This window comes from Xiphophorus hellerii, chromosome 20 (assembly GCF_003331165.1).
Source record: "Xiphophorus hellerii strain 12219 chromosome 20, Xiphophorus_hellerii-4.1, whole genome shotgun sequence".
Lineage (NCBI taxonomy): Eukaryota > Metazoa > Chordata > Actinopteri > Cyprinodontiformes > Poeciliidae > Xiphophorus > Xiphophorus hellerii.
This window is the reverse complement of record NC_045691.1, coordinates 25,177,710-25,198,025: the sequence shown is the minus strand read 5'-3', so window position 1 is coordinate 25,198,025 and position 20,316 is coordinate 25,177,710. Positions and strand designations below refer to the sequence as shown.

The window sequence follows — 20,316 nt, the reverse complement described above, 5'->3', positions numbered from 1 at the left end:
TAAAGACATAGGCCTGGGTGTGCTGTGGTGGCGCAGGGGTTAAGCACAACCCACATAAGGAGGCCTTAGTCCTAGACGCAGCTGTCGCAGGTTCAATTCCCAGCCTGGCAACCTTTGTTAGGCAGTGGTTACCTAAAGAGAAAAGAAAACAACAGTCTTCCCCTTCTCTCATTACCCGCTTTCCTGTCAATTAACTATCAAATAAAGGCCACTAGAGCCAATAAAACAAATTAAAAAAGGACGTAGCTCTATTGGAAAAACTAATAACAGCATTAGGTTCCCAAATAATGCAAAGTACTAAATTTAAACTGCAACAGCAAAGAGATGCTTGAGAAATGATCAGTTTCTCTGAAATTCCATTATGTTATGTTTCTTAAAGTTTTTTGGAAGCAGCAGTTTTTATCCATAAATTGCTGAACAGGAGGTACATCAAATAGAGAAGGGGAAGACATTCAATAAATGGCCCTAGATTGGGAATCAAGTCACATGACACCACTAAATTTAATGTTTCAAACAATAGACAGATTAAAGCCTTTTTTAAAAAACAGTTTTAATCAAATTGTCAAATAAATGAATGGCAAAGCTTAGGTTAGATTTTCAACCAACAAAGGTCAAATGGGCAATATTTAACACTGGCTACTAAAGAGTTGGTTGTTGCTAAGATCCATTTGCTAAGGACAGTTGTAAACCATAGGTGCCATGCACACAGAGACAATCTTCATTGTTTCGCTAAAGGTCTTAGCTCGCACAAATTTGCCATTTTGGAAGACCAGAAACAATCGTTTCTCAGACAGGGCTCCAGAATGGGCACATTTTGGTTTCATTTGTACATCTGAGTCACGTCTTGTTTTGAAATGATGACCTTATTTATTTATTTTTGTCTCTATTGCAGATGCGCCGCACTTTCTCAACTGGTCTGTGTTTTTCGGTGTCTCGTTCTGTGGCAGTGTTACAGCGCTACCGATTGGCCCTTCATACCTATCACTGTGTTTTTACTGGTGCTGCTTCCTGTCACGTGGATGCATTTTTCTCTTGATTGTGTAAAAAATATATATATATATATATTTTTTGCGTGCTTGCCTCTGTGTGGACAGGGCCTTAACTGCCTCCATGGGTCTATTTTGCTTCAGAGGTATTTTGTCCATGATGAACAACCTGCTGCTGCTACGTAAAATATGAGACACACCTACAAACCGTAGGTCATATTATTACCAGACTCTGCATTATTAAATATTTCAACTTCCTCTGTTTCATTTCAATAATTGTAACCAGCAGGTTTGTTGGCAATAATAACTTTGAAGCTTTCCTTAGTGTTTTACCTAGGACACTGAACAACTCGTATATTGGGACAATAAAATTCATACTTAAAAAATGACATCATATAAAATATTGCCTATTATTATTAATATCTACATTCACAGCATCACCAACTCTTTGGCCAATGTGTGAATACTGAATATAGAGCTATATTCACAAACTACAGCTAGCGCTAGCTGTAGTTTGTGCTAACGACTTAGCAACTAAAAGGCTAATTTATAATGTAATTCGTAGCAGTGGGATTCATGTACAAGCTGTGACAGCTGTTCCAAAAGGTTTTTCTCCAGACACTGTGACAACATTGCATTTTATGAAAGTTACACTGTCACATAAATAGACAGGTGCTGCTACGTATTAAACTAGACATATTTTAAGACGTGCTAGGAACGCAAAACAGATTAGCAATAGCATGACAAAAGAAATAAATCACGGTTAGCTTGGACACACACAGGAGTGCTTCCAGGCAGAGTTGTACAGAGTTATAAAATACTGGAATGTCAAACTTAGTAAATATCTTGATGTCAGTTGCGATATGAATCTGTTTTCTCCTTTAAGAAGTTCATCTGTTTTTCCATTGCCCTGTGACCGATGGGTCAAAGCTATTTGTGTTCTATCTGCTGCCACAATACTTTGTTCAAGCGGCTAAATATTACATTAGCCTGTAAGATGACAAATATTAGGCAACAACTATTGCAGTCCAAACAATCCTTCCGACAGGAACATTGCACACAATGATCTTGTTATGTAGACATAGTTGCAATATTTTGTAGAGCCTAATCCAAACTCTCTGCTTAAGGCTTAGAATATAAAATGTTCAATTAACTTAGTATGTTGTTTTTTTTTTTACATGAGAGCAACTGGAATATCCTGATAATAACTTGCAATATGCAATAGAACAAGCCCAAATTACATAGAATGGGAATAAAATATCCTTTCCAAATTCCTATCCAAAATGTCTCTATTGTGTCCATGTAACAAATGCATTTTGCAAGATGGCAGAACTTTGGCACTCTTGCGTTCCATAGGTGAGAAACACAAACAGTAATTATTTTGCTTGTGACAGATGTATAACCTCCTCTAAAAAAGCAGAAATATCTGTAATTATAGATTATTAGCCTTAGAAATCATTAAATGAGGAACTCCAAAACTCAACTACTGGTTTAACTGATTGCACAGAAATGAGACTCAAAACAGAATCACCCAGTTTAACAAGTGGGTCAGTGACATCAAGTCTTACTTCTGTAAAGTCGACGAGAGGCGGGGTGCACACTGGACCCGTAGCACAGAGACACAAATCCCTACAGTACACGTAATTTTAAACCACCAATCAGCATGATATGTATGTCCTTTGAGCAGAAGGAATAAAAAAAAAACCTTGCAATTAAGAGTGTGCTGCTGGACTACAAATTCCTGCTTAATTGCTTGCCTAGTCCTAACCTAAGATGACCCTCATCATATTAAGGGCTAATGATGGTAAAACATTAACAGTTGAAAACACAAAATAAGAATAAAGAAACCCTCTTCAAACAGAATTAAAAGTGTTTAAAAACCTTAGAAAGCAGATTAGAAAGCAAAGTGTTCATAAAGTGGATTTTCTGGAACGGATGTCGTGGCCCAATAATGCAATTACGGGCAATGACGTGAAGAGTAGCCTAGTAGGCGGGTAAAAAAAAAAAATCCAATGTTCTGGGGTGAATCTTCTTTCCGGATGGATTAAAGGTGTCTGACTTGCTCCACATGTCAGCATTTACAACAGTCACGGTAACAGTGCCACAGATCTCTTCTTATCCTCAGAATCAGCCTTAAGAGGTGTCTGTCCTTTCTAACCAACCAGACAGTTAAAGCAAATGTAAAAGTGTATTTGTTTCCTATATAAAGCAGCATTTATTTAAAAAGCACAGGGTTACCTGCAGGCGTAAGAAGTATTTGTTACTAGGTTCCTGGAAATGTCATACATAAAACAGTGAAAACTCTGAATTTAATCCACATATTAGGTGAGAGTACGGAAATCCACTCAGTGTCTTAACCTCGTTAGACCTTTTAAGTGTACTTAAAAAAAAAGTGTTTTACTTTGTCTGGTAAGATCCGTGCCAAACGGCACACGGTGGTTGTAATATGATTGTGAAGTAATCCGCTCAGAGGTCACTGAATGCAACGGTATAAAAGCTAAAGTGTGATGTGAAGTGCAGATCACCTCGGGAGGTTACAAGTGAGAGGAAGGTCTGAGAGCTGAGAAACCTTCTTCCCAGATCAGGATGGCAGAGGAATGGGGAAAACAGGTGTTTGCTGCCAGGCGGCACGAAGATACAACAAGAGGCTCCGCATTCACATACACAAACAGTAATCATACCAAAGGTAGGTTTTTTTGATTTGAATTATTTTGTGTTTAGACCTGCTGTTGTTTAGAGACTGATTTTTGTACAGTTCCACAACCTGACATATCATCGGACTGAGACGAGCTGTAGTTTATGAACCACTATTTGAACTAATGCTGACAAGCACAACATAAACTACAGTGTTTTTGAAAATTTAGATTTTTGCTTCATTTTTATTTAAACACCGACCGATTAGTCTGCAGTTACATACAACATTCTTATAACAGAAGTCAAGATAGCAACATGTGACATTTAAAAAAAGACGATGCTCCTGAATTAGAACAAAGTTTGACTGCGTGCGATTCTAAGACGCAGACCTTTGCTTGCAGATCCTTTTGAAGGACCAAACTACCACATCGCTCCTCGATGGGTTTACAACCTCTCCACGTTCTGGATGTTTATTGTGGTCATTTTATCAGTCTTCACCAACGGCCTCGTCTTGGTGGCCACAGCAAAGTTCAAGAAACTTCGTCATCCTCTCAACTGGATCTTGGTCAACCTTGCCATTGCTGATCTTGGAGAGACAGTCTTTGCCAGCACTATCAGTGTGTGCAACCAGTTCTTTGGATATTTCATTCTGGGACACCCGATGTGTGTCTTCGAAGGCTATGTTGTCTCAACTTGTGGTAAGTTGTCACAGTGGTAAGTTATGTTACAGACTTGCAAATTCATTTTAATCAAACCTAAAGATGAATCGTGTTTGTAGACTGTAAAACTGCATGTGTGCACCCTTATTCTTTACAGGAATTGCTGCTCTTTGGTCCCTGACTATCATCTCTTGGGAGAGATGGATAGTTGTGTGCAAACCCTTTGGAAATGTCAAGTTCGATGCCAAGTGGGCCACAGCTGGAATAGTTTTCTCCTGGGTCTGGTCTGCAGTGTGGTGTGCTCCTCCCATCTTTGGATGGAGCAGGTAATTTAGATAATCTCCTGCTTTTGTGGTTTTTATATCCTCGATAATCAGCAGAGCAAGAACTGATTGTTTCCTTGTATCAGGTATTGGCCTCATGGACTGAAAACGTCCTGCGGGCCTGATGTGTTCAGTGGAAGTGAAGACCCTGGAGTCCAGTCCTACATGGTTGTCCTCATGATTACATGCTGCATCATTCCTCTGGCTATCATCATCTTGTGCTACCTGGCTGTGTGGTTGGCCATCCATGCTGTAAGTTTTATCCCTCACTGCTTTTTGTCACTTTAGTTTTATGGTAGCCCTAAACAAAGCCTGATCAAATCTGATCTCATGTTTTGTTGGCTACAGGTTGCTATGCAGCAGAAGGAATCTGAGTCGACCCAGAAGGCTGAGAAAGAAGTGTCCAGGATGGTTGTAGTCATGATCATAGCTTACTGTGTCTGCTGGGGACCCTACACCTTTTTTGCCTGCTTTGCCGCAGCCAACCCCGGATACGCCTTCCATCCTTTGGCCGCTGCCATGCCTGCATACTTTGCCAAAAGCGCCACCATCTACAACCCTGTTATCTACGTCTTCATGAACCGACAGGTGGGCATAGCTATACAACTGTCACATTTTTTTTATCATAACAAATATGTTTTTGTTTTATATTTAACTTTCACTTTGTTCTTTCATTTGCAGTTCCGCACATGCATCATGCAGCTCTTTGGCAAACAGGTGGATGATGGTTCTGAAGTGTCCACATCCAAGACAGAAGTCTCCTCTGTGGCTCCTGCATAAACCTTCATGTTCTCTGTTTATGAAGAAAAAAACTACTGTGACCTGTACAGAAACTATTTATTTTATGCTTGTTTTCTTTTAATGAACATAGTTGTATTGCAAAAAAAAAAAAAAAAAAAAAGAGTGAATGCATCATGCATAAATGTGTAACTGAACTTTTTTGAAATGAATATGAAATATAAGGCATTCTTTAAATTTTGCTTTCTGTGTATTTTTGATTAATTGATGTCTTTTACAGTATGGAAGATAAAAAATGAAAATTAATACCATAAGCGCAGGTGCAAATAACTTTATTAAGGCTGGGAGAAAGCAAATCCTAAATCTCTACTAATTGGATAAAAAATTAGGCATAATAGGAGCTTGTCGCGTAACCCAGTGGGTTGCATCTGTCTCCATCGTTGCATCCTTGGGGCAAGACACTTCCCCTGCTGGTGGTGGTCAAAGGACCCGGTGGTGCTGATGGATGGCGGCCTCTGTCCGCGTGTGCATAAACTGGTGATTGTAGTGCGGAGCCCTGGGCTTGATAAAGAGCTATAGAATACATACTCTTAATCGATTCACACTTAAGTCGCAAAAATAAAAGACTTCTAACTCAACTTAGACTGAACTTGAACTCTGGATCCAAGACTTAAGACTGTCATGATGCACAAATGTTTGGTTTTGCTTCCCCGTATACAGTAGTGTTTGTTTTCTGAGAATTTCTGGGGGTTTGTGTGTCATTTTATTCCTTCCAGATCTTGTGTTATTTGTATTTAACGTCGAACTGTCATTTTAGTTCACTTCTTTGTGCTTAGCATCTTGCGTATTTCTGATATTCTCTATGTGCATTTTGTTGTGGGAGATACATTTGTGGACTTTGCAGCTCTGTTACTAGATCAGGCACCCGTCTTGAAGTCTGCACCTCCTTCTGAGGTTCTCCTCGCCTGACCAAGTTTGGGAAGTTTCTCTGTTTTGTTTTTGTTTGTTGCCCTACGGCCAAGACACCCTCAGTCTTTCTAGTTTTGGTGGTTTTGGTTTTGTTTCCGAGGTCTCCTGGCCTGACTGTGAAAGAAAAGTACATTTTGTTGATCCGTGATCCTGGTAGTTCTTTTTATTTTTACATTCTCTGCCCTCAGAGCTGGATTACTTTAAATTCAACAGCTCTGGGGATTTTCATTTTCTGGAGGAGAATGTACAGCTGACCCTATAACAAAGTTCCACTTTGTTAAAATGGCTGCTGCCCGCTGAGATAACAGTGTGTGCTTCTTCCCCCCCAACACATCCCACTGATCTCTCCCCTATCCCAGAAATCCCCTCTCCCCAAGCCTCTGAAGACACCATCAGGACAACCAGATCTTTTAGCCTTCCACCACATCTTACCTACCTCCCTGTTAAGTTGTTGCCAGGCTCCCTCTTCTGATTTTACAGACTTTCCTTTTCACTAATGTAAATTTGGGAACACAACTCATACCACAACGAGATCATGCATTTTATCTTCAAGCCCCTGAGACAAAAACAATAAATTCCACTAAAAGTCGCCATGGCCTAAGTGGAGGAAAGACTCTTTTGAAAACATTCCCCTGTTGAGTTGAAAGTGCTTCCTCTCTCCCTGCATACTCAAACTGCGTCTGTCCTTTTCTGCGTCTCCTCAACTGTCTCTGCAATCTCACAATTTTCTCTGAAATCCTCAAGATATTTTGTTGCTGTCAACATCTCTCTTCTTACTGTCTCAGTGGACACACTGGGGCTCTGCAAGGTCTTACTGGCTGTTCATGTTCTACAGCACATTATAGCAAACTATTGTACTCACCAAGAAGAGAATTTTGTCATGTCCTTGGAAAGGCTGTCAGCATTTGACACACATTCTCCTTTCTTCTTTCTACTCCTTCTGAGTAGTTAGAATGTTGACAATGTCAGGCAGCTGGTAATGAATCGCTTTCACAGTCTACACCCAACAGGATCTTGTTGTGGACAAAGACCTGATGGAGAAGTCTTTCACATGTCCCTGGAAAATTGTCCAAAGATGGGCACAGCAACATCTGTGAACAGACCTACTATGCAAAGTGTCTTTGTATCAATCAATCAATCAATCAATCAATCAATCAATCAATCAATCAATCAATCAATCAATCAATCAATCAATCAATCAATCAATACGTTTTATTCAGACACATACATGGTCCATAATAAACAAAAACAGACTAATAAACAACAAGAAGACACAATAAAACTGGGATGTTCATCCATTGCTGTAAAGCCGCCGGTGATTCCACAGGCTAGAAAACAATATAACTGAGCTTTGTACGGTTAATGCTGTTTACAGTCTGTTAGCCTACAAATACATCTGTCCACAAGGTTTCAAAGCACAACAACACAAGTTGGTACATTGGCATTTATGAACATCTGAGTGGCACTACTCCATTGCCACTCATAAGCAATGAGTGGCAATGCTTATGCAATAAGCAGCATCCTCATGCCATCATTGTACGTCACCTGAAGTTTATACATTCTGCTTTTTATGTAGTTCTGCTACAGGTGGACAGTATACATTGGAGTACAATCGTGCTATGAAGAAGTTGAGTGATATAACAGAAAACTTGGTAGCATCTCCAACAACTAAGTTTAGTGTGTGATTTCCACATGGCACACGTAGGGCTTTGTTGTTAACTTCTAGGACTCTCTTCCTACAGCATTTAACACAGCATTTACCATTGCTGTGATCATACAACTGTTTTTGTGCTCTTTAAAAGCAATATTCTGCTCTTCAATCAAGTCACGATAGCCACTAATCTTTTAAAATTTCCTTCCATTTAGTAACTTCAGCATTTCTTAGATCTTTTCTTGCCTGATCGAGTCTGTCTTTCAAAGTGTGCCATTTCTTCATGACGGCGATTTATTTGCCACACTTGTGATTTTAAAAATGGGCATAGATATTTTTCCAGTGGCTAAAACCACTGGAGCTCAGGTTCTCCATTTACACTCTTAAGGTAAGAGCCTACAACTGAGATGTGTGCTTTACTGTAGACAAGGCAGGAATTTTCTCCACGTTCTTCATTACTGTGTGATAATAATTTCAAGTAACCATCACTCTGTCTTTAAGTCTGGTGGCCAAAGTGCCAGATCATCTGCTATAGCATGAACATCAGACTACAAGGGCTCTTCCTGACTCACAACATCACAAGGCTAAAGAAACAAAAGGGCATCGTTACATTTCTTACATTTCTGTGAAGATCTGTAGTTATTCATGTTTCTTTAATCAAGTCTGAAAGCTTTGACTTGCTTTTTTAAGCCTTTGGAATAGTGCTACACTAAATGGCTCAAATATTGTTAGCTTTTCATGTCTAACATGTTAGATAAAAAATGAGTAAATGTATTAATTCTAGTCTTTTGATTTAGTTTTGTGAAACCGACATTTATTCCAAAGCAAACAAGTCAATACCGAAAGATGCTATTTTTGGGTGACATTTAACATTAACATTGTAATTTGTAAAGCGACTAATCAGAGGACTTTAGGAATACAGTATAAGAAAGTTAGTTGAGGTTTCACCAGCCAAATATGCAATCATTTTTTAGAAAAATGATTAAGACAAAACATTTCCAAGGGTAATAATGTGTAAACATTTTAGATCCATTCATTAAAAATGTATTATCCTAACTTTTAAACATTAAAATTTCAAAAATGTAAGAAATGATTAAATTTTACTATTTGACACTAAAAAAATGTGTTACAGGAGTTAGGAAAGATATTTTGTTTGGTTTTAATGAACCATGGAAAAAAACATTTCCAAGTAAAAAAAGCTTGTAAAATTTCTTTAGGTTGGGGTATTTTGGCTTTTTTCCATATTCCTCACACACAATCTGTAGTCTCCTTTGCATGACAAAAATGTAATTCGTTAATAAAACGTTAATCCATCCATCATCCATACCCAGTCATCCTTGCAGGATCGCAATGAACTTGGTGCTTATCTTCACATTTGATCATCTCTGCCAAGTCACACCTACAGTTGTGATGCGATTTTCAGAATGAGAACTGGTTTTATTGAACAAGTTTGTCACACAAACAATGAGTTTGACTATAGATATACTGTGGATATTTAATGTACAGACATTTTAAACATAAGCATGGGAAATGAAATAAAATTAAGATACATTTCTACAATATTGTTACAAAACAAGAAGACAACGTTCAGTTAGTGGAAATGTACACAGTTTTGATTCCCAGAATTCCTACTTTTGCACATCAGAAAGACGGCCAGTGGTCAGATACTAAAAATAGGATGGAAATACCCTTTATTGTCCCAGAGTGGGGAAATTCAGGTGCAGCCACAGCCAGGTGACAGACAGTCGAAACCTGCCTAAATCGTTTGTGTGCAGAATGTGTGTGGTCTGTAAAAATGTTAGACGTCCTCCTCTTGTCCCTAGACCTGTATAAGTCATGAATAAAGGAAAAGTCAGCTCTTTGGTCCTGTTTTGCGACTAACCCAAACCATCGGACAAACTGAATAATGGCTGTGTAGATGGTTGGCAGCTCCTGCCGCAGATTGTCCTGCTGTGAGGAGGATTTCAGGTCTAGAGAAAGTTCCTAGTGCGAATGGGAAGGATCTCACAGCAGACCGTGTCTTGGAGGATGGTGTGGGATTGATCTCAACGGTCTTGAGTGAGTTAAGCTCCAGGTTGCTGACCTGTACACAGACTCATCATTGTCCTGAATCAGAACAATGGCATCTGTGAACATTAGTAGCTTCACAGACAGATCCGCCATCCGTGTAAAGAAAGAAGAGGAGCAAACACAGACCTCTGAGTCCCGGTGGTTCTTGTGCAGAAGAAGATGCTGCCTGACCTCACCTGCTGCTGCCAGTCAGTGAGGAAACTGTTGATCTACTGACAGGTGGAGGCTGGCTCTGTGAGCTGGATAAACTTCTGATGGTAGGTGGTGTTGAACAGAGAGCTGAAGTCCTGAAACAGGATCACGGAGTATGTCCCTGGATAGTCGAGATAGGGCAGGGGGAAGTGTAGTCCTAGGTTGGCTGCATCGTCCAAACTGTTTGCCCAGGTGAGGGTTCTGCTCAGGGAAGGGGGGAAGGGCTCCTGTAGTTGGTTTTAAAGTAATCCCATCAGAGTTCTGTGAAGCGTAGGTATATAAGCTGACGTCTGATGTGAGGCACCCAGCAAAACTCTCAAGGTTATAAACGACAACTAAGTACCTCTTTCGAAGAGCAAGATGGCAGATGATTGGAGAAAACAGACGCTTGCTGCCAGGCGGCACAATGAAGATACAACGAGGGGCTCTGCATTCACATACACAAACAGCAATCAAACAAGAGGTATGCTTTTTATTTTTGAACCAGTTAGTGTGTAGACGTGGTGTTATTAGAGATTTATTTATTCAAGCCAAATTTCTAGATACAATTGTAGAGTTTTACAATCTGAAATATAAGAGTAGTGAAAAGAACTGTTTATGAAATGACAAACTAGAGTGAAGTTTTGGAAAATTTCATAAATGTTTAATTGTTTTGGTTGTATTTAAATACAGTCTTATTAGTATGCATATGTACTAGGACATCTGAAAATAATTTTTTATTGCATAAAAGTGCAATATTTCTTGCCAGTCCTTTCAGAAAGTGAAACAGTCATTTTATAAAGATTACTTACACAAATAGTTAGATGTTTTGAGCAGCTTCTATTTTATTTTTTTCAATTTTCAATGTGAGGCTTCTCAAAAGTGTGTGCATTTTTATGCACTCAACACTTGGTTGGACCTCTTCTTGCATGAATTACTGCATCAATGTGGCATAGCATAGAGACGATCAGCCTGTGCTGATGCTTAGGTGTGATAAAAGCCCAGATTGCTTTGATAGCTGCCTTCAGGTCATCACCCTTGTTGGCTCCGATGTCTCTCATCTTCCTTTTGACAACAGCCCATTGATTTCCTATGGCGTTAAAGGTCAGGGAGTTTGTTGACCAATCAAGAACAGAACCACCATGGTTACTCAACCAGCTTATGGTACCTTTGGCAGTGTGGGCAGGTGAAAAAAACCCAGCATCTCCATAAGGAAGAATGCTGTTCTCTAAAAAGTCCTTGTAGGCTGTTGCCTTGACTATGGACTTCATGAAATCCAGTGACCAGAACCAGAAGATAAGATGGCACCCCAAAACATCACTGACTGTGAAAACTTCACACTACACTTCAATCAATCACTCTTCACTTCACAATGAAATGCAAGATGAAAAAATGACTTTTGACCATTGCACAACAGTCCACTTCCTGTTCTCCATAGCCCAAGGAAGATGACTCTGGCATTGTCTCTGGTTCAGGAGTGGCTTGACATGGAGAATGCAACATTTGTAGCCCATGTGTAGTATTGGTCTGTGTGTTGTGGCTCTTTTAGATTGGATTTAACTTGACAATCCTCTCAAGGCTGTAGTTCCCCCTGCTGTTGGTGCACACTTTTCTACCAAGCTACATCCTCTGTTAATATGTTTGGATACAGAGCTCTGTGAACAACTAGCTTATTCAGCAATGGATTTTTGTGGATTAGCCTTCTCATGCAGGGTGTCCATGACTGTCTTCTGGACATCTATCCAGTCAGCAGTCTTCTCCTTAAAAGTGGGAGATCATTTAAAGCATTGTTTTCAAACTCCAGTCCTCAAGAGCCAATGTCCACCTTTAGATGTGTGCCTTGTGCTACACAATTGTATTAAATGGCTAAACTGCTTCACTAGCATGCAGGCAAGCTCCACAGAGCTCTGCTAATGAGCTAATATTGGAACATGGTGTGCTGAAGCAGAGAGACATCTAAAAGTTACAGGACATCAGCCCCTGAGGACTGGAGTTTGAGACCACTGGTTTAAAGGCACGGGAAATCTTTGCAGGTATTTTGAGTTAGTTAGCCAATTAAGGTGTGACACCATGAGTTTTCATTAATGTGCTGTTTCACTATATATTCTTATTATATGTGGTTTGTGGTAAAACTTTGTGATTTTCATTATCATTACCTGTAAGCCATAACAATCAAAATTACAAAAAACAAAGAGTTGGAATATATATCATTCTATGTGTAATAATTCTACAAAATATGAATTTCACTTTTTGAGATGACTGGCAAGAAATATTGCAGTTTCATGCAAGAAAATTATTTTTTGACATATACCAGTATACAACATATTTGTAATATTAGTCATAGAAACACATTGCTTTAAAAAGGCAAATGCCTCTGAATTGCAAAGTCGTTTGCATAAAATTCTAAGATGTGGACTTTTCTCACAGATCCTTTCGAAGGACCAAACTACCACATCGCTCCTCGATGGGTTTACAACATCGCAACACTCTGGATGTTTATTGTGGTCATTTTATCAGTCTTCACCAACGGCCTCGTCTTGGTGGCCACAGCAAAGTTCAAGAAACTTCGTCATCCTCTCAACTGGATCTTGGTCAACCTTGCCGTTGCTGATCTTGGAGAGACAGTCTTTGCCAGCACCATCAGTGTGTGCAACCAGTTCTTTGGATATTTCATTCTGGGACACCCGATGTGTGTCTTCGAAGGCTATGTTGTCTCAATTTGTGGTAAGTTGTCACAGTGGTAAGTTATGTTACAGACTTGTAAATTAATTTTAATCAAACCTAAAGATGAATCCTGGTTGTACACTGTTAAGCTGAATATCATCATTCTTTTTTCTGTGCACAGGAATTGCTGGGCTTTGGTCCCTAACTATCATCTCTTGGGAGAGATGGATAGTTGTGTGCAAACCCTTTGGAAATATCAAGTTTGATGCCATGTGGGCCACAGCTGGAATAGTTTTCTCCTGGGTCTGGCCTGCAGTGTGGTGTGCTCCTCCCATCTTTGGATGGAGCAGGTAATCAATCAATCAATCAATCAATCAATCAATCAATCAATCAATCAATCAACCAACCAACCAACCAACCAACCAATCAATCAATTTTACTTATAAAGCACCCTTCATACTAAAACCAGCTCAAAGTGCTGTTCAGATCAATAAATACAATTACCCACCCCAACCCCACATGGTAATCTACTGGATCTTCTGGTTATGAAGTGTTTATACCCTCAATAATCAGCAGAGCAAGCTTTGTTTAATGCGAAGCAAATGCTAAATTGTTTCCTTGTATCAGGTATTGGCCTCATGGACTGAAAACGTCCTGCGGGCCTGATGTGTTCAGTGGAAGTGAAGACCCTGGAGTCCAGTCCTACATGGTTGTCCTCATAGTTACATGCTGCCTCATTCCTCTGTCTATCATCATCTTGTGCTACCTGGCTGTGTGGTTGGCCATCCATGCTGTAAGTTTTACCCCTCGCAGATTTCTGTTACTTTAGTTTTATCGTAGCATTAAAGAAAGCCTGATCAAATCTGACCTCATGTTTTGTTGGCTACAGGTTGCTATGCAGCAGCTAGATAGTGAAACAACCCAGAAGGCTGAGAGAGAAGTGACCAGGATGGTTGTAGTCATGATCCTGGCTTTCTGTCTCTGCTGGGGACCATATGCTACTTTTGCCTGCTTTGCCGCGGCCAACCCCGGATACGCCTTCCATCCTTTGGCCGCTGCCATACCTGCATATTTAGCCAAAAGCGCCACCATCTACAACCCTGTTATCTACGTCTTCATGAACCGACAGGTGGGCACAACAGTCAAGTTGTCACATCTATTTAACTGAGCGTATCAAATATTTTTAATGTATTTAACTTCGTCCCATTCCTCCGTTCAAAGTTCCGCACATGCATCATGAAACTCCTTGGCAAAGAGACGGATGATGATTCCGAAGTGTCCACATCAAAGACAGAGGTCTCGTCTGTTGCACCTGAATAAACAGTCAGTGTTCTCGGTTTTGAAAAAACGACTTTTACCTGTACAGAAACTGCTTATTGTTTGTTTGTTATTAGCGCCAGGACTGTAACTAGTTAATTATGAATAATTAATTACATAGATTTTAACATGTTAAAAATTTGAATGCAGTTAATTACCTTTCTTTTTCTTTTTTTTTCCTTTCTTTTTTTTTTTTTTTTTTACATAGAAATGGTTTAGATGGAACCTTTGCATTGTATTTCCAGTACAACATATAAAGCCGATGCACAAGCGACATCTGCAAACAACTATGGATAGCAATGTCGCTTCTCTTGGACCACTGGGGGTTAATTTCTGATTCATAAAACCAATCTGGATGGAAAAGACTATTGTTGTTTGCACATTGTCCAAAAGTGATCTGACCTATCACTGAAGCTATTCAAGCCTAAAATACCATTTCAATTCAAAATGCGTTGCAATAAACAAACAGTAACAAACACAGACATCCCCAACTTTAATGTCAGTGTCCACATTTCTAAAGAAAAAATTATTTCAGAGAAGTTACCTGAATAAGGGGATCCCGAAACACTTAAAATCTGAATGCACATAATTGCACTTTGCACCACTCTGATGGTTTAATAACCAAAATAAGAGATTAAAAACAATAAATGTTGTTGTTGAGTGTCCATTTATTTAATTATTCGGTATCAAAAAGGGTTTTTAAATGTAATTTTTTTCTTATGTTTCAATATAACATTTTCCTTTAATAGGTAATGATTTGCTATGAATTAATTACAGACCTTGCAATTTACTCAATTAAAAATGTTTATCCAGGCCCACCACTACTTGCTGTATGTTGACAAACTATTTTTTCCTTTTACAACGTAAAAAGTTTTAAACTTAAACAATAAAGTCTATTTTGACTTTATTGTTGATGACTTCCTCACTCTTTTTTTGTTTGTTTTTTTTCCTTGTATTGTTTTTGCGTTAAAATGAGAAATAAATAACTTTTTTTTTTAAAGTGACCCTTCTTTACGAACTTTTTAAACTTCTGACAGCTGATTTCTGAATTTTAGCTGAACTACGCCCCCCATTGGTTGGAAAAAGTCATGTCAACGGTAACGTGGAAATCTGTACTGCATTGCTTCCGTATTTGGTGCTACTTCAATACTCTGTACAAGACTTCTGTTAACATACCAGAATGCTTTCTTTCTCTAAACACAGCAAAATGTTTTGATTGTGTAGAATGTACCTCTTTGCTTTGTTAGAAAGCTCAGTTTTAAAATCAAATATTAAAATTGTAATATTTGTTGTCTTGCATTTACTTTTTTGTCTCCTGTTTTATTAACCGGGTTTGTGGCATTTATGCCACTGTTTTTGTGTGCTTGCATATTGGTCATTAAGAGCACTTTCTACTGTTTTGTATGGTCAGGTGCTTTGTGAAGACCCTGTGAGAGACACATTTTTTATTGTTTTTTTTTTTTTTTGCTCCTTTGAATTTAATAATATTTTGACAGTGTGAACATTTGACAGTACTTCTCGTTTCTTAAATATGCAGTTTTGGGTGCTTTGAAGATAATTTATTTTCCATGGGCTGTTTGGTTTGGCACAGTTAAAGCAGTCATTCTGACACTTACCAGTTTTTTTTTTTTTTTAAGAGAGCTAATTTCTGTCCAGTTAATGAACCCGAATTACAGTTGTGAGTGATCGACAGCAGTAAAATGTCATAATAAAAACTTAAAGAAACACTTATCAGATTGTTTATTTTGTTAAATTGGGAATGCATTTTTTTAGATTCTCAGGTAACCACAATTTGTCAACATTATCAACATTTATCTTCAAAGCCATAAATGACGCAACGAATAATGTTTCTTTCTCAATTTACAGTTTTCTCATTTTAAAGCAGGAGAATTGAACCCCAAGTCCAGACAATTCAACTATAAGGTCTGTACCTGCCATTATGTTCTACACCGTAGTCCTCATTGTATTAATCCTAATAATATTCAAAAAATATATTAGTCCTCTCTGGACTTGTGGGCTCATGGCTGTGCTTGGTGCTACATATTTCTTCTGACAAGACAGTCATGGCTTTGCAGCATAAAAAATTGCACAACGCCACACAACTGTGTGACTTGATTTAACAGTGATTTCCTTTACACTTACTTGTTTCATCGTCCTCGTTTGACGTTAACCGTGAGCTCGTTCTGGAAAAAGTTGATATTTTTGGCTAATTTATTTTCTAACTCGCAGCACAGTAACAGTGTTCAAGTAAGCGCTGCACCTCCTAGTGGTCACAGTCATTACAACATGTTGGAACATGTAATGACAAACAACATGTTACTTTGCAACATAAAAACAGGGAGCTGCTACTTACATATCCCGATAAATATACATAGACTATGTATATTTTACTTTTACTTGAGTACTGTTTGAATAAAATATTTTAATCAGTTACATTTAAAGTCATATCCATTAATAATAAAAAAATAGACTCTCTCTCTCTATATACATTGCATAAATACGGGTGGATGGGTGGATGGATGGATGGATGGATGGATGGATACCCACTAACGGATATGACTTTAAATGTAACTTGTTGTATTGTATTCAAACAGTACTCAAGTAAATGTAAAAAGTTAAGGTTTTGTAAACTTAAGGTGCAAAGTACAAACAAATAAACTTGGGTAATCGTATCTGGTAGGTGTTAAGGAGTCATCAGATATCATTCCCCATGTTTATTAAAGGGAAAACTGTGTCTGATGGGCTGTATGGAGCGACCATCCATCCATCCGTCCATCCTTAAACGGACACAGTGTTTCTGATGACACGAGCAGAAACGTGGGTCAGCTTCCCTTGCGGCTCGAATTTGAGACAACACTACACTGTCGTAGCACTGCGCCCTCCCTAGAGGGAGCACACCACACTTTCAAATAAAGTTCGGCCAACATTTATCAGGGTTGCACAGTGACGCAATTGGCAGCACTGTTGCCTTGCAGCAGTGCTGCAAGGGTTCGAATCCCTTTCTGCCTGGAGATTGCATGTTCTCTCTGTGTGGGTTTTCTCCCACAGTCCAAAAACATGACTGGGTTGATTGATCACACTCACACCTAAGGAGAGTGATTGTTTGCTGTCTGTGTCTCACTGTGTTGCCTTGCGATGGATTGCCTATGTCAGCCTTTGACCACTGAAGATAAGCACCAGCACCCCTGGCGACCCCACTGGGGATAAGTGCGTACGGTAATGGCTGTATGGATAACATTTAACTACTAGTCATTAGATAAGAAGATTCAAGAGGAGTCAGATATTGGGGCAGCTCTGCTCACAGGTGATGCTGTGAGACATTTTACCCTCTGTATGTTCAATGAAATGTAAACCCCCACGTTTTACCATTTTTCTATGATTCGTGTAAAAGAATGAAGACAAAACTTGCAGTCATGCTTTCAGTTTTATATTCAACTGAAAAGGTTACATGCATGATAAGACAACATCTAGAAAAATGTGGACTTTTTTTTTTTTTTTTTACTTTGCCAGAATGCTATTTAGGTGAAAAAAAAGATATTATACAATTGTTATTTAGCGTAGCACTCAAAATACCTTTCAGTACTTATTTTTTTCAAAACGTACAACATTTCCATTTGCCAAAAAATTTTGTTTATCAAAAAAATAAACAATAGTTTCTGTACAGGTCACAGTAGTTTTTTTTCTTCCAAAACAGAGAACATGAAGGTTTATGCAGGAGCCACAGAGGAGACTTCTGTCTTGGATGTGGACACTTCAGAACCATCATCCACCTGTTTGCCAAAGAGCTGCATGATGCATGTGCGGAACTGCAAATGAAAGAACAAAGTGAAAGTTAAATATAAAACAAAAACATATTTGCTTGATAAAAAAAATGCGACAGTTGTATAGCTATGCCCACCTGTCGGTTCATGAAGACGTAGATAACAGGGTTGTAGATGGTGGCGCTTTTGGCAAAGTATGCAGGCATGGCAGCGGCCAAAGGATGGAAGGCGTATCCGGGGTTGGCTGCGGCAAAGCAGGCAAAAAAGGTGTAGGGTCCCCAGCAGACACAGTAAGCTATGATCATGACTACAACCATCCTGGACACTTCTTTCTCAGCCTTCTGGGTCGACTCAGATTCCTTCTGCTGCATAGCAACCTGTAGCCAACAAAACATGAGATCAGATTTGATCAGGCTTTGTTTAGGGCTACCATAAAACTAAAGTGACAAAAAGCAGTGAGGGATAAAACTTACAGCATGGATGGCCAACCACACAGCCAGGTAGCACAAGATGATGATAGCCAGAGGAATGATGCAGCATGTAATCATGAGGACAACCATGTAGGACTGGACTCCAGGGTCTTCACTTCCACTGAACACATCAGGCCCGCAGGACGTTTTCAGTCCATGAGGCCAATACCTGATACAAGGAAACAATCAGTTCTTGCTCTGCTGATTATCGAGGATATAAAAACCACAAAAGCAGGAGATTATCTAAATTACCTGCTCCATCCAAAGATGGGAGGAGCACACCACACTGCAGACCAGACCCAGGAGAAAACTATTCCAGCTGTGGCCCACTTGGCATCGAACTTGACATTTCCAAAGGGTTTGCACACAACTATCCATCTCTCCCAAGAGATGATAGTCAGGGACCAAAGAGCAGCAATTCCTGTAAAGAATAAGGGTGCACACATGCAGTTTTACAGTCTACAAACACGATTCATCTTTAGGTTTGATTAAAATGAATTTGCAAGTCTGTAACATAACTTACCACTGTGACAACTTACCACAAGTTGAGACAACATAGCCTTCGAAGACACACATCGGGTGTCCCAGAATGAAATATCCAAAGAACTGGTTGCACACACTGATAGTGCTGGCAAAGACTGTCTCTCCAAGATCAGCAATGGCAAGGTTGACCAAGATCCAGTTGAGAGGATGACGAAGTTTCTTGAACTTTGCTGTGGCCACCAAGACGAGGCCGTTGGTGAAGACTGATAAAATGACCACAATAAACATCCAGAACGTGGAGAGGTTGTAAACCCATCGAGGAGCGATGTGGTAGTTTGGTCCTTCAAAAGGATCTGCAAGCAAAGGTCTGCGTCTTAGAATCGCACGCAGTCAAACTTTGTTCTAATTCAGGAGCATCGTCTTTTTTTAAATATCACATGTTGCTATCTTGACTTCTGTTATAAGAATGTTGTATGTAACTGCAGACTAATCGGTCGGTGTTTAAATAAAAATGAAGCAAAAATCTAAATTTTCAAAAACACTGTAGTTTATGTTGTGCTTGTCAGCATTAGTTCAAATAGTGGTTCATAAACTACAGCTCGTCTCAGTCCGGTGATATGTCAGGTTGTGGAACTGTACAAAAATCAGTCTCTAAACAACAGCAGGTCTAAACACAAAATAATTCAAATCAAAAAAACCTACCTTTGGTATGATTACTGTTTGTGTATGTGAATGCGGAGCCTCTTGTTGTATCTTCGTGCCGCCTGGCAGCAAACACCTGTTTTCCCCATTCCTCTGCCATCCTGATCTCTTGAGATCTTCTCTCGGCTGTCAAACCTTCCTCTGGCTTATAACCTTCTGCGTTTGCTGGGTGCTTCACCTCACACTTCTCCTTATATACCAACGCTTATCTGACCTCTGATGGGATTACTGTAAAATCATATTACACCTGCAGTGTTCCACTTGGCAGAGATGCTCAAACGTAAACCAATACACTGGTTATCAACTGTAATTAAATCAATCTGCTAATAAGGTTAAGACACCCGGTGGATTTCTACACTCTCACTTCATATAATAATTGCATTTCGGATCTTGAAATTACACATTTAAGTCCATTAAAAGCCCTCTTTGGGTATTTCTGTAAATTATAGCTGCTAAAAATAATGAGTACACAATAACAATTGTCTTGCCAAACGTTTCCTCAACATGTAGAGGGAATTATTCCACTTCAATAAGTTTCTCTAATAAATAAAATAAAATAAAAGTTTGAATTTGAAAGAGTTGCAAAGAAACATGTTTTCAGATTGTGTGTTACGAAGGAGGCTGAGGTTTATAGGAGAGGAGGCAAGTCTTACACCAGATTTAGAGGACAAGAAGAGATCCGCACTCTAATAGAAGCAGGTTCACATAATGACATGAA

General features: G+C 39.2%; 3 protein-coding genes across 3 annotated transcripts; 2 read left to right on the top strand and 1 right to left on the bottom strand.

Moving 5' to 3' along the window:
* The first annotated feature begins 3,516 nt into the window (after window positions 1-3,516).
* opn1lw1 (opsin 1 (cone pigments), long-wave-sensitive, 1) lies at window positions 3,517-5,577 on the top strand. Its single transcript, XM_032550590.1, has 6 exons — window positions 3,517-3,672; window positions 4,022-4,318; window positions 4,437-4,605; window positions 4,689-4,854; window positions 4,951-5,190; window positions 5,284-5,577. The coding sequence occupies exons 1-6, from the start codon at window positions 3,573-3,575 to the stop codon at window positions 5,380-5,382; spliced, it is 1,071 nt and encodes a 356-aa protein (XP_032406481.1). The 5' UTR covers window positions 3,517-3,572; the 3' UTR covers window positions 5,383-5,577.
* A 7,032-nt stretch (window positions 5,578-12,609) lies between these two features.
* LOC116710417 (red-sensitive opsin-like) lies at window positions 12,610-14,200 on the top strand. The gene is made up of 5 exons (XM_032549440.1): window positions 12,610-12,925; window positions 13,047-13,215; window positions 13,493-13,658; window positions 13,755-13,994; window positions 14,087-14,200. The coding sequence occupies exons 1-5, from the start codon at window positions 12,610-12,612 to the stop codon at window positions 14,183-14,185; spliced, it is 990 nt and encodes a 329-aa protein (XP_032405331.1). The 3' UTR covers window positions 14,186-14,200.
* Window positions 14,201-17,593: 3,393 nt separating this feature from the next.
* Window positions 17,594-19,760, bottom strand: LOC116709731 (red-sensitive opsin). Its single transcript, XM_032548381.1, has 6 exons — window positions 19,599-19,760; window positions 18,953-19,249; window positions 18,666-18,834; window positions 18,417-18,582; window positions 18,081-18,320; window positions 17,594-17,988 (listed from the first exon to the last, which is right to left on the bottom strand). Exons 1-6 carry the CDS (start codon window positions 19,696-19,698, stop codon window positions 17,890-17,892), a joined length of 1,071 nt encoding a protein of 356 aa, XP_032404272.1. The 5' UTR covers window positions 19,699-19,760; the 3' UTR covers window positions 17,594-17,889.
* Window positions 19,761-20,316: the final 556 nt, after the last annotated feature.

Coding starts and splice junctions, on each gene's coding strand:
- opn1lw1 (XM_032550590.1), top strand. CDS start 3,573: ATGGCAGAGGAATGGGGAAAACAGGTGTTTGCTGCCAGGCGGCACGAA. Junction 3,673..4,021: donor AAACAGTAATCATACCAAAG/GTAGGTTTTTTT, acceptor CTTTGCTTGCAG/ATCCTTTTGAAGGACCAAAC. Junction 4,606..4,688: donor CCCATCTTTGGATGGAGCAG/GTAATTTAGATA, acceptor TCCTTGTATCAG/GTATTGGCCTCATGGACTGA.
- LOC116710417 (XM_032549440.1), top strand. CDS start 12,610: ATGTGGACTTTTCTCACAGATCCTTTCGAAGGACCAAACTACCACATC. Junction 12,926..13,046: donor CTATGTTGTCTCAATTTGTG/GTAAGTTGTCAC, acceptor TTCTGTGCACAG/GAATTGCTGGGCTTTGGTCC. Junction 13,659..13,754: donor TGTGGTTGGCCATCCATGCT/GTAAGTTTTACC, acceptor TGTTGGCTACAG/GTTGCTATGCAGCAGCTAGA.
- LOC116709731 (XM_032548381.1), bottom strand. CDS start 19,698: ATGGCAGAGGAATGGGGAAAACAGGTGTTTGCTGCCAGGCGGCACGAA. Junction 19,250..19,598: donor AAACAGTAATCATACCAAAG/GTAGGTTTTTTT, acceptor CTTTGCTTGCAG/ATCCTTTTGAAGGACCAAAC. Junction 18,835..18,952: donor CTATGTTGTCTCAACTTGTG/GTAAGTTGTCAC, acceptor TATTCTTTACAG/GAATTGCTGCTCTTTGGTCC.